At 51.0% G+C, this 12393-nt stretch overlaps 1 protein-coding gene across 1 annotated transcript in view; it reads left to right on the top strand.

Moving 5' to 3' along the window:
• The first annotated feature begins 543 nt into the window (after positions 1 to 543).
• The window catches only part of MBOAT1 (membrane bound O-acyltransferase domain containing 1), a 109965-nt gene continuing 98115 nt past the window's right edge, over positions 544 to 12393 (top strand). The window contains exon 1 of the mRNA XM_059399526.1: positions 544 to 785. Coding sequence (XP_059255509.1) covers positions 690 to 785 — 96 coding nt within the window. The 5' untranslated portion in view covers positions 544 to 689. The remainder of the gene's footprint in view (positions 786 to 12393) is intronic.

Below are 12393 nucleotides of genomic sequence, written 5' to 3'. Positions count from 1 at the left end.
TTAACCCTCTGCAGCAAGGACTGCAGGGGAGAAACCTCGCAAGGGAAGCGCAGGAAATGCTAGCGGGCGCGGGGGCAGGCAAGGGGGGCGCCGAGACTCAGCCAGACCCAAACAGGGTGGGGCCCCGGGGGGCTCCCGGGGGAAAGGCGCCCGCCCGGGTGACCGGGTGGAGGTGGCCTCGCGGGGCGCGGAGGCAGGCCGGCGAGCTCGGGAGGAAGAAGGGGACCGGCGCCTCCCGCCCCCGGGGCTGCCCGCCAGCAGCCGCAGGGCGAGGCCACGGCGCCCGCTGGCGTCGCTTTCGCTCTCCGGGTCGGCCGGGGCTCGGGCCGGGCTGGGCGGGCCGGGCGGCGCGCGGGGCCGGGCTCCGCTTCCCCACTTTTCCTCCCTCCCTCCCTCCTCCCGGGGCCGTCCCGGGCGGCCGAGCCAATGAGCGGCGAGAGGAGGAGGGCAGCGGGAAGCGGAGCGCGCGGGGCCGCGGCCCTCCCACCGCGCCCGCGGCCGCCGCGCCAACGCCAAGTTTGCGCCCCGGGAGTTCGCGCGCGTCGCGGCCCCCGGCCTGGTCGCTCGGCCCCGGCGAGGGAGGCGGACGCGCGTGCCTGGGGGCAGCCGCCCGCGAGCGCTCGGGCTGGAGGACGGCGAGCGGGGTGGCGCGGGCCGGGGCCGGGGCAGCCGCCTCCCGAAGATGCAGGATGGCAGCGGAGCCGCCGTCCAGCCTCTCCTACCGCACCACGGGCTCCACCTGCCTGCACCCGCTCAGCGAGCTCCTGGGCATCCCGCTGGACCAGGTAACCGCGGGCGGCCTGGCGGCGGGGGCGGGGGCGGGGGCGCAGGGACCCTCCTCCGAGCCACTGCGGGCGTGCGGGCTGGGGGGACATCTTAGCCACAACGCGCCCCCCACCCCAAGCAGACTTTATAGCTACACACACTCGACAGGTGGCCTTTTTTCTGACATGATGTTTTTGTCTTGTAAACGAGAAAAAAAAAATTGGTATACCCTGCACGACAGGTTCAAATGAAGTGTTTGTGTGTGTGTGTGTGTGTTTTTCCCCTTTTGAGGTTTTGGGTTGGCTCGTTTCCTGTAACCAAGTTCTAAATGTGATAAATGAATCAAGTGTGTGTGTGTGTGTGTGTGTGTGTGTGTGTGTGTTTTCCATCAGCGTCGTGGAGTCCTTATTATTTTTAATTTAGATATCTCTACTTAAAAGATCAGCTTGATTAGTCTGTAAGCGCTTGGCCTGTTGGAACAGAGACTCGGGTTTTAGACTTTGGCGGGGAAACTTTTCAGATCTGAGGGTGACAGTTATGTTGTACCACGTGCGGTGTCCGTCGGAAAGGGGAGAGTTGCGCAAGGACACTGGTTTTCCCAGGGGCTTTCCTTGACTCAGTGGGCTTATCCTTGAGGTCCCAGGCTCCTGGGTGAGTTCGGTTAGTGGGGGAAGAGAAGCACGTGAAGCTGGTTGGACTGTCCAGGAATTGTCTGCTACTATTAGAATAGAAAACGGCGGTAATTCCTGGTAAGAAAGTTGCCCGAGGGTTGAGACTGTCTTACTCATTTTCTTGTCTCTTTAGGTGCTGGAAGCTAGATCTGCTAGGTATTTCATAATGAGTCAGTAAACACACGTTGATTTAAATGGAATGGGGGGAGGGGTGGGCGGGCTGGCCCACTCACTGCCTTCTTACTTGGTTTCAGACTGAGTTTTGCTTCGGGTTCCTCCCTTTGCTTTTTACTAGTGACTTTTTTTTTCTTCTTTCTTTTCCAAATGGGAGAATACCCTCCCGCTGCCCTCTTCACTCAACATTCCTTCTGCAACGAGGAAGTGAGAGCTGGCTGTTTGCCTTAGTCAGATACTGTTTACCGAGCCATTCTTCTACCTGGCTCCCTCCAAGGATGCATGGGCAACTCCACCTCTCCCCGGCTATTTGCCTGCCCCTCAGTTGCAAAATCCAGAAAGCTAACAAATTGGGAGAGGTATCAGATGCTAGCTGGTGCTTTTGTAAATTACTCTTCAATTTGTAGTGAGAAATGGAGAGACCCAGGGACCTGGGGAAAAGCAAAGAGATACTAGCAAATTCTTTTTCTCTGAAACTACCCTAACTCCCAGCTGAATTCCCTTAAGGGGAGTGTGTTTTGTACTTAACCCCTTCAGCCCCACCCCCACCCCCCATCAGAATTTATTTTAATTGCATTTTCTGTTTTAAGCTGTTTGGCACTGCTTGAGAGAGGAATCTAGGGAGGCTTTTTGTCTGGAAAGGAGTAATTGGGGGACCCCGACAAGCCTGGGAGGTGCTCATAAGTTCTTTTAAACTGTATCTACCCCCTTCCCAGGTTCCTGGATTTCTGTCAAAGGAACCCTGTTTTTAATTTATAAGAAAAAGAATAAAAGAGCCTTCAGGATGTTTAAGGCTGGGAGAAAGGGATTTCTGGGAGAACCTGAAGGAGAAATGTGGGTGATCTCTTTGATCTTCCCATGGCCCCAGCAGCCTCCAGCAGGCTCCCGTCCGAGGGACTCTCGGTGGAGAGAAGCACGTGTAGGGCAATGCCCCAGATCGCTCATTTAAGGCCTGGGGAAAATCCCAAACCATAAATAATGTGGCTTGAGGCTAAATTGTGGTTTGGGAATTTGGAAGCTTGAAGTATTTTTCTCCTTCACGCTTTCAAGGGCTTTTTAAGGTCTTCAAAGATGTCTTAGACTTGCTCTGCCAGTAAACTTCTTTTGTGTCTGTCTGCTGGTATTGGACATGTCAGAGCCCCACTGTCCTCAGGGCTAAAATCAGATCTACATATTGGAGGTGGGAAATTTTATGTAGATATAAAATATTCCACATCTGAAAGGTCCTTCATTCAGGCAGGGTCCTAGCGGGCAGCAGAATTTAACTCAACGGTTTATAGCGAAGAAACTTAAATGAGCTACTTAGAGGGATATGGGCGGCATTCAGGGGAGGTTCAAGTACCTAAACCTGGAGACCAAGGGGAAAGGGAGGGTGTCCTGTGGCCATCGCCCTATGAGAGCCGCGTCGAGCCCCAGCTGGGATGCCAGTGGGAAGCAGAGCGAAAACCACAGCCCAACTCTTCATCCTTTGCCCTTACGTTTCTTGCCTGTTACCCACAGTCGTCAGACCCTGCCCAGGGCTGGCTGGCCAGGGGTGCCTGGGTAATGCGGTCTACAGGCGCTCCACCTCTAGCCCAGAACTTGGAATAGAAAGGTAGAGCCAGATCTGGAGGACAGTCCAAAGACAATAACACAGTCCTTAATAAATGTTTGCTTCTGTCGCATTGAAGAGTGACTTGTTATTGGCCAGCAATATGCTAAAAACAATAAAACACGTACTTCTGGGTACTCAGTAGCTCTTCATATGTCACTGGAAGACACTGAATCTTGTCCCCCCCCCATCTTAACATTTCATGCTCATACTCGTAATTTCTGAATTGAAGGCGCTATCGAGAATGTCTTTGGCTTCTGGGTGTCTCCAAGTGGGGTAGCTCATTATTTGCAAAAGCAAAATGTCTGCTGAGCCTTCCGCATGACCAAAGAACTCTTCTTATTTTTCATTTGCTACTTCCGTTTGTCTGTTCTGTGAGCTCCTGGGGAAAGCTTGTGTGGGATTGTGGGGAAGAGTCTATAGTTTTAGTTTCCAAGGACTTCCCTGGTCTGACATCCTCCTAAAGATGTTACATGTAAAGTCTCCTCTTTAATTAGAAACGAGTCGAACACAGAATCCAGATGCAGAGGGTAGGAAATGAATGATGGCCTAGAAGCCCCTGCTGGTACTGCACAGAGGAGTGGGTTGGAAGTTGCATTTCCAAAACCGCCGGTCTCTGTCTGTCTAGCAAGTGTGGCGCTCTGGTAACTGGTAGGAGTATTCAGAGAGAAAGCTTCACTTACCAGGATAAATTAAATAAGAACTTTTTCTTTCCCTTTTAGAGTGATTTGGAGAGCAAAGGAGAAGTGTTTGCCTTATTTTTCAAGTCATCTGCTCGTGCCCTCTCGACTTGGTTGAGGAGCGTGTCATGATCTGCCTTTCAACTAACCATAGCTTTCAAAATTTGCAAGACTGATTTAGCCTCCGTAATGGATGGATGTTGTTGACCTTGTTGATTTGTGAGGTGTGCGGTCATATCCTAGGAGTTGTGCAAGCGGAGGAAGAAACCGTTTGCTGGCTTAAGGATTTTCCAGTTAAAATAGGAGGGGGGCGGGGAGCTCTGGATGTCAAGGCTGTTTGGATGCACAGGTACCCCAGACTTTTGTGTTCTTGCATGAAGTGTCAATTCAATTCATTGTTGAATTAGGATTCCTTGGGGGAAAAATAGCCAGGACATAAGAACTCAGGAGATGATTTTGAGATTAAAGGAGCAAAGTTTAGGGACACCTGGGTGGCTCAGTTGGTTAAGTGTCTGCCTTCAGCTCTGGTCGTGATCCCAGGGTCCTGGGATCGAGTCCTGCTTCAGGCTCCTTGCTCAATGGGAGCCTGCTTCTCCCTCTCCCTCTGCTACTCCCCCTGCTCATGCTCTTTCCTCTTCTCTCTCAGATAAATACATAAAATCTTCACCAACCAACCAACCAACAAACAAAAACCCAGCAAAGTTTTAGGACAATTAATGTAACTTGTGTTATAGTTTAAAAGGCTCGGTGAATGATGACCTGCTCTAAAGACCTGGCATTTCTTTCCTAATGGTGAGACCAGTAGTGAGTTTCGATGATTCCACTGGGGCCTTTGACCACAAGGTTTCTTGCTTGGCCTGGAGCTTTTAGTCACCGGTTGGTTCCTTGTCCATGCTTGGAGAGCCCAAATGTCCTGTCTCTTCTCACCTAAAGGTTCAAAGCTCAGCTCACATTCCACACTCATGATTCAGTCAATTAAATATTTATCAAATACTCTTAGTGCCAGGTCCCCGGCCAAGGGCTTCGTACTCAGGAGCTCCTGCCGGAGGTGACAGAGGTTGGTAGATGGTGCCTGGTGGAACCCAGAAGGGAAAGCCAGCTACAGGACAGGCCCGATTCCTGTCGAATTTACTCTTTACCTCCGACACGCTCCACATTTGACCCTCAGTAAGCATGACCTTCTATTCTGACCCAGCTTGCTGTGTGTATATGCTGAATTCCCAACTCATTTAAAGACTCCTGGAGATAGAAATTTTATCCCTCCTTGTGTTCCAAGGAAGTAGTAGGTACTCAATGAATATGCGCTATTGGTAACAGATGTGCCAGTGATAATGATTCACCTTAGCAAACTTCAGCATGTGGAAGCTCATTTTTAAAGCAGACAGCAGATTGGCCTTTGTAGGGGGAAGGGGGCTTTGCCTACCCCGCTCCTCCGTGGACGCTGCCTCCAGGTTGTACCCTTGGGTTTCTGACTTGAGCAATCTTCTCCTCACCTTGGGGCTTTCCAGTCCATCCCAGCTCAGGATGGGTGTGGACATATGGCAGGCATAGACTGTCAACCCTGCAGAAAGCTACTTCAGTTTTCTTGGGGCCTCAGTAGTTCCTGCAAAGTCAGGTCCACTCTCCCCTTAATCTCCCCGTCATTGTCTGATACTGAAAAGGATTGGCTAGCAGGAGAAAAATAATTTGGTGAGACTGCGAACACCTGCAGAGTTTCTGCTGTGTTCCCCAAGGATCACCTGGGTGTGTTGGGTTGTGATGATTCAAACACGAATAAAATGGGGCCCATCCTCAAGAATCTTGTGGGGCAAGGCAGGGACAGATAGGTCAACTGGTGTTACTCACGTGTCGTCCCCAGACCAGCATCAGCCTGGACACTAGGTAGAAGAGAACATTCTCTGCCTAGTGCCCCCCCACCTGCGGCTCTGGGGGCAGGCACAGCCCTGGGTGATTTAGTGAGCGCCCCCCACGTCTGAGAACCACGGACGCACACAGTTAACTGGGAGACAAATTATTGGAGCACAGTGGAGGCAGGATGGAGGGAAAGATCTACTCTGCTTTGTTGGTGGGTGCGGGGTGAGGTGTGGTCTTCAGAGAGCCTCTCGCAGGTGAGGAAGGGCACACGTGGGCCTTGCAGGATGGAGAATTCGTCACGCGCAGTGGCCAGGAAGAACGGCCCATACAGAGTTGTGGACGAGTAAAACTGTGCTTTGTTCTAGAAACTGCCCACTGAAGCGGGTGGTGGGCTGCTGGGTGCAGACGGCGGGATCTGGGCTGGGGAAGCGAGCAGGGGTCACGTCGTGAGGAAGCTAAGGGCTCTGGTGAGGTGTTTGCGTTTATTCTGCCGACCAGGTCTTCTGTAAAGGGCCAGAGGGTAGATATTTTTGGCTTCACAGGCCCTACAGCCTGTCTCGACCTCTCAACTCTGCTGTTGCACAAAAGCAGCCATAGGTAATAAGTGAGTATTGGCCGCACCTGTAGTCTCGTGAAACTTCATTAATGGACTCTTCTGAAATTTGAGTTTCCTGTAATTTCTTTTTTTATGGCTCTAGAAAATTATACATCCTCATTTTTTTTTTAAGATTTTACCCATCTATTTGACAGTGAGAGAGCAGGAGAAATCCCAGCACAAGCAGGGGGAGCGGCAGGTAGAGAGAGAGGCAGACTCCCCACTGAGCCGGGAGCCTGACGTGGGGCTCGATCCCAGGACCCTGGGATCATGACCTGAGCTGAAGGCAGAGATTTAACTGACTGAGCCACCCAGGCGCCCATTTATGTCTATTAAAAAAAATTGAATTTAAATTCAAATGAGCTGACATACATATTATTAGTTTCAGGAGTAGAATTTAGTGGTCCCACAATTGCATATAATACCATGTGCCCATCACATCGGAGTTTCATATACTCTCTAATGCGTCCGAAAATTTTCTTTTGATTGTTTTCAACCCTTAAAAAATAAAAAAGCTTTTTTTTTTTTTTTTTTTTTTTTTTTAAGCAGGCAGGCTACATAAAAACAGGCAGTGGCCAGGGGAGGACTGGATTTCGCAGACCCTCATTAGAGACTCGTTGCTCTTAGAGTTTGGTGCAAGGACTATCACGAGAGTCTATGGCCATGTGTGTTTCTAGGGTCTGACCCAAGCTGGGGAATGCAAATGTCAGGATAGAGGGGTCCCCCCCACCCCATCCCCATCCCCGTGATTCTCAGGCCAGCGGAAATTTAGGGCCACTGCTACCATCAAAGAAAAGGCACTGAAGGACTTAAGTCGTGAAAGGATTTTCATTCTGTGACGTTTCGGGGCTGAAAAGCCTACGGGGACGGAGGAGGGGCAGGGGTCTGAGGCTGAGTGAGGGCGCAGGGGGAGGAGAAAGAGCCGCCGCAGGTCAGTTTCCTGCATTGCTGAGTGTAACCAACCCCCTGAAAATCACACGTTTAGAGGCAAGAGTCTGTGCCTGTCTGTGATTTTTCTCTTTCAGCAGCTCCTTCTAGGAGCAAAAGTAAAACGGTTGGACGTTTTCAGAGAAGGTTGCTGGAAAGTTAGGAAGGAAAGGTGTTGAAAGATGCTGACAAGCACTTGGAAGGGGCGGGAATGGGAAGGGAAACAGCCTAAGCTTGCAGGGACGCTGGGGAGCGGGTGTCGAGGAAGGGAGACAGCCGGGGGCTGGCGGAGTGCAAGATGCCGAGGGAAGCTTTTCCGGGCAATGATGAAAGTCTGGGTGTGGACGTGGGAGGGGGGGTGACAGTGGGGACTGGGGGGCTTTGGCAGACTAACTCCCAGAGCAGGTGAACCTGGGAATGGGAGCTGGAGGAAAAGGCTGTGTGGTAGCAAAGCTCTGTAGTTTAATAGACCCTGAGGGCATGACGCCAGGCTGGAGAGGGCGGTGCCTGTTCCCGGGGCTGCAAGCACCTGCTGGTCCCACACCTTCTCCCTGTCTGCGTGACTCTGGGGGGATCACAGGTTTTATTTAAGGGAGGTGGAAGGAAAAAAGTGTAAGGCAGCAAAGCAGAATTTGGAAAAGCGGTGACTTTCTTCTCTGTGCTCCTTCGGGGTCGGGGTCGAAACGGGCAGACATGTGCCTGGAGGCGGCCCATTCTCCACCGAGGCTAGGAGGGAAGGGAGCTGGGAGGGCACGGAGGGTTTTGGGGTAGAGCAGAGGTCAGAGGGAGGGAGTGAGGGAGGTCGGCAGTGGGGTTGATGAGTCATGGAGGAGGAGGAAGTCAGGAGCAGCAAGTGGGTGCGAGTTGGCATGGGGAGCCGGGGCTGGGCACGAGGGTGGGGATGACTGGCAGGCTTCTGGGCAGGTAGGGGTGCCCCCCCGCCCCCCGGGGATCCCGGAGTCCTCAGAAGCCAGCGACGGACCCTGAACACTGCGGTCTTTCCTGGGGCTGCACACTAACGTGGTGGAAAGTTCCTGGGTGGTTCAGGTGCAGGCTGATCTCGGAGGGGGGGTGGAGCCTGTGGAGCCTGAGCAGGTCCGAGAAGGTCAAGCCATCAGGTGCGTGGAGGGCCGGGCTCTTGAGCAAACTCCGATTTCCACAGCATTGAGAGGACACGGCCGGTGGAGTTGGGGGCTGTCCTCAGGCCAGCCCCGAAGGAGAGCGAGCCGTCCATTCTAGGGGACTCAGCGGGAATCCGGGAGTTGGGTGGCCCCACTGGAAAGCGCTGACCAGTGTCACAGTCTGGTGACTCACTCTGACAATAATTAGGGGGAGGACGGAGAGAGTGCAGACGTGACCATTACTTCCTGGCATTTTAAGCAGAGGCCTGGTGGGTCCTGAAGATTTAGCCTTTCCGCTGTGGAACAAGAGGTGGCTCGGCACAGCCTGGCCTCCGTTTACCTTTCTGGCTTAATGACACCAACAGCCTATCCTTGGGATGCTGGTGCTGTCAGGCATCCAGTCGGCTGCTCTGGGTCCATTATCTCATTTAACTGGTATGACCGCTCTGAAAGCTAGGCCAGACGTTTCCATTGAAGCAATGGGCCTCACAGCACGTGAGTCACTGGCCGCAGTCCTGGGCTGGAAAGGGACCCAGGTGGGACTTGAACCCAGGACCGTCCGACGGCTGTGCTCCGAGGCACTGTGCTGCAGGCCACCCACCGCTTACTTCCCTGTGCTCCGTGCCGTCACGCCAGCGGACTGCTGATTTTGTGCATCTCAAAGGCAGTGTGCCTTTCGCACCTGCCAGCTTCCTGCCCACACCCTCCCTTCTCTGTGCACCGAGCCCTTCCCGGTTCTCATGTCCTAGCTCACCTCCTGCTGCTGCCCGTCACCCTGGTCTTGTCTCTGCCTCTGCTCCAGGGCCAAATGCAGAAAATTCTGTTTTGCTGTCTCTTCACAGCACTCTGCATACCACACGGTTCTACTTACTTTGATGTGTATTTGTCTTTCTGCCTGCCTGACTCTGGGAGGCTTCCTTAAGTAGCTGCTCATTAAACACCGTGTGCCGAAGCTGGGTTAGAGTGGGGATGCTGAGATTAGTGAGGTCTGTGTCCCCGGCCCAGCCAGGCACGGGGGAGTGGGGGTTCCTGGGAGCTGCACTATAGGAGGACGAGGGGAAGGTGCTGGGTTGGGGCTGCGTGGGACGGGCAGAATATTCCAGGAACAGGAAGCCGTTTCACCCAAGGTCCTGAGATTCGGCTGGAGAAAAGATGCACGTTCTTTGTGGACAGCGACCGAGGATGAACCTTCGTCGTCTTGGTGTGCTTAGTACAGTGCAGAAATTTAATAAATGTTTGTTGAAGTGGAATTTTATTTACATTCTTGCATTGGAATGAAGGAGTAAATTAAGTTAAACTTGGGAGCTAGTTCACTTTACCAACCGGTTAGGTCTGTATCTTGTTATTTGGAACGTGCATTTCAGTTGATGGGCCTAATTTCTTTTTTTCTGTTTCTTTTTTTAAAGATTTTATTTATTTATTAGAGAGTGAGAGAGAGAGCGAGATCACGTGGAAGGGGTGAGGGAGAGGCAGACTCCCTGCTGTGCAGGGAGCCCAGTGTGGGACCCCATCCCCGGACTCTGGGATCACGACCTGAGCCAAAGGCAGATGCCTAACCGTCTGAGCCACTCGGGTGCCCTAATAGGCCTAATTTCTGACACAAAAGTTAACAGAAGGCCCAGTTGCTGGTAGCTGAGGGTCAGGCTTGGCTTGTTTAAATATAAAATTCTCTGTTCCCATTTTCATCACCTGGGGTTGATGTATGCATTCCTTGGAGTTATAAAGGCAGATATTAATGTCAGTTTGGGGCTGGCTTTCTCAGAATCGTGTGAACGACACGGGGAAGTCTCCTTTAGCAGCCTGTGGTCAAGTCCCATGTGTGGAAGAACATCGAAGAGTTTTGCAGCACAGCCTCCGAATTCCATTTATCAAGAAAGATTTCTGAAAAAGATTCTGTCCCAGGAGATACAATCTGGAAACATGTTTTGTAGCAGCGACTTGTAAAAGGAATTCACAGTGTGTAATTTAATAACAGTACTTGGTGGTGTGCTTTCCAGAAGCTTTCTATTTTAAGTAAGTCCACCCTTTCAGTAAACAAGATAAAGGCGAAACTTGCTGCAGTCTTATTAATGGCAATTTCTAGCAGTTTCGCCCGGGATCGGTGTCATCCGTGGGAACAGTAACTTCATGTTGTTTACACTGGTTAAAAATGTGTTTTGCTGAAAGACCACCATCCCTTTGAGCTAATTTTTTTTCTCGAACATTTTATTTATTTATTTGACAGACAGATCACAAGTAGGCAGAGAGGCGGGCAGAGAGAGGAGGAAGCAGGCTCCCTGCTGAGCAGAGAGCCCGATGTGGGGCTCGATCCCAGGACCCCGAGACCATGAACTGAGCCGAAGGCAGAGGCTTTAACCTGCTGAGCCACCCAGGCGCCCCTCTGCCTAAACTTTCTACAGTTGTGAGTGGTTAATCTTTTATGCGTTAGTAATATCGATGTGATTCAAAGGAATGCCCACGTCAGCATTAAAGCAATTTTTAAGGGTTGAATTCAGATTTCTGTGCTGATAATGGTGGGGATTTCCCAATCTTCTTATTACAAATATTCCCGTTCTCAGGTGTATTAACCAAACGACAGCTCTGAGCTGGGGTTCTAGTGCCATTTGCAAAAGAGCAGGTATGGGTGGGGTGGGGGTACATTTGAACAGTTTTTGCTCAGGTGGTTCTGACTTCTTACTTCAAACAAGGAAGGAAAGTGAGAAAGACTAGGGCTTGTCTCCCCTCAGAGGTCCCCCCACTCATTCATCATGTGAAACCGTCAGCAGGGGGATTCAGCAGAAGGTTGCTAAGGCCTAGAGGAAGTCGCTAAATTCAAACGACATTTTGCAACATTCCATGAAGTGGTTTAACTGTGAATGCCACTTTCTCTTATTTTTTCCCCCCATATTTTGCTCTTTGTTTTAATTTAATTTAATTTATTTATTTAAATCTTAAAAAATCATTTTGAACTCATTCATATTGTGCTTTTTCTTTTATGTAAGTACGGTTAAACAATTAGTTTTCTGGGGCACCTGTGTGGCTCAGTGGGTTAAGCCTCTGCCTTCGGCTCAGGTCATGATCTCAGGGTTCTGGGATCGAGCCCCGCGTCGGGCTCTCTGCTCAGCGGGGAGCCTGCTTCGTCCTCTGTCTCTGCCTGCCTCTCTACCTACTTGTGATCTCTGTCTGTCAAATAAATAAATAAAAATTAAAAAAAAATTAGTTTTCTGAGGAGATAGCTTATGTACTTAGCATCAACATCACAGAAAAGAGGATCTAGTGAGGGGTGTCCCCTCTCCTTTGCAGCTGCCTGGCTCCTCTCCCTGCTGACTGCCAGTGGCATCCTTTCAAGGCAGGCTGAGTCCATGTGTACAGGATTTTTTTCTCTGTTTTTCTGATAGTGTACATAGTGTACAGCTCCTTGCTTTTTTTTTTTTTTTTAAAACTTAACAGTGGTCTCTTAGGGAGCGATTCATATCTGTATAGACAGAGCTTTTGTGACATTGGACTTCCTTTCTGCCCTTTACTGGGAGTCCTGTTTCTGTGCTTCCAGGAACAGCCTTGACCCTTAGCCAAGGCTGACAGTATTGGCGGTGGTGGGTGAGGAGCTTGGAGAGGGGTCTTTGCTCTGCTGGCGCTGCCTCCTCTGTTTTCATTTCCCTAGGACTGTGGTATTAAATAGAAAAATCACACTGAGTGAACTTAAAGATCGATTTGGCGGTATTCAGCCTTTCACGAATTGGGCAGTATCTCTTCTACAACGGAAAGGAGCTCTGCCAACCTGTGGGAAAGGAAAGATTTTTAAGTGCAGAAAGGGGGGGGGGTGGCAGAAAAAGGATATTAGCAAAGAATGTGTTGTTTCAGGCCAAGTCTTCTTCCTAAGGGCATCGGAAGGGTCTCTAGTGCTGACCAGGTAGTTCCAAGTTGATTGGTTTAAGTTTACATTCCTAGGGAGCTGAAACTGCCCTTAGGTTAGATGTTAAATCTTTGCTGATTGGGGCTTAGCACAGGTGACTCCAATTTGGGCCTGTTCTCTTTA

This window comes from Mustela nigripes, chromosome 5 (assembly GCF_022355385.1).
Source record: "Mustela nigripes isolate SB6536 chromosome 5, MUSNIG.SB6536, whole genome shotgun sequence".
Taxonomy (NCBI): Eukaryota; Metazoa; Chordata; class Mammalia; order Carnivora; family Mustelidae; genus Mustela; species Mustela nigripes.
This window is presented reverse-complemented; position numbering and strand designations above follow the sequence as displayed.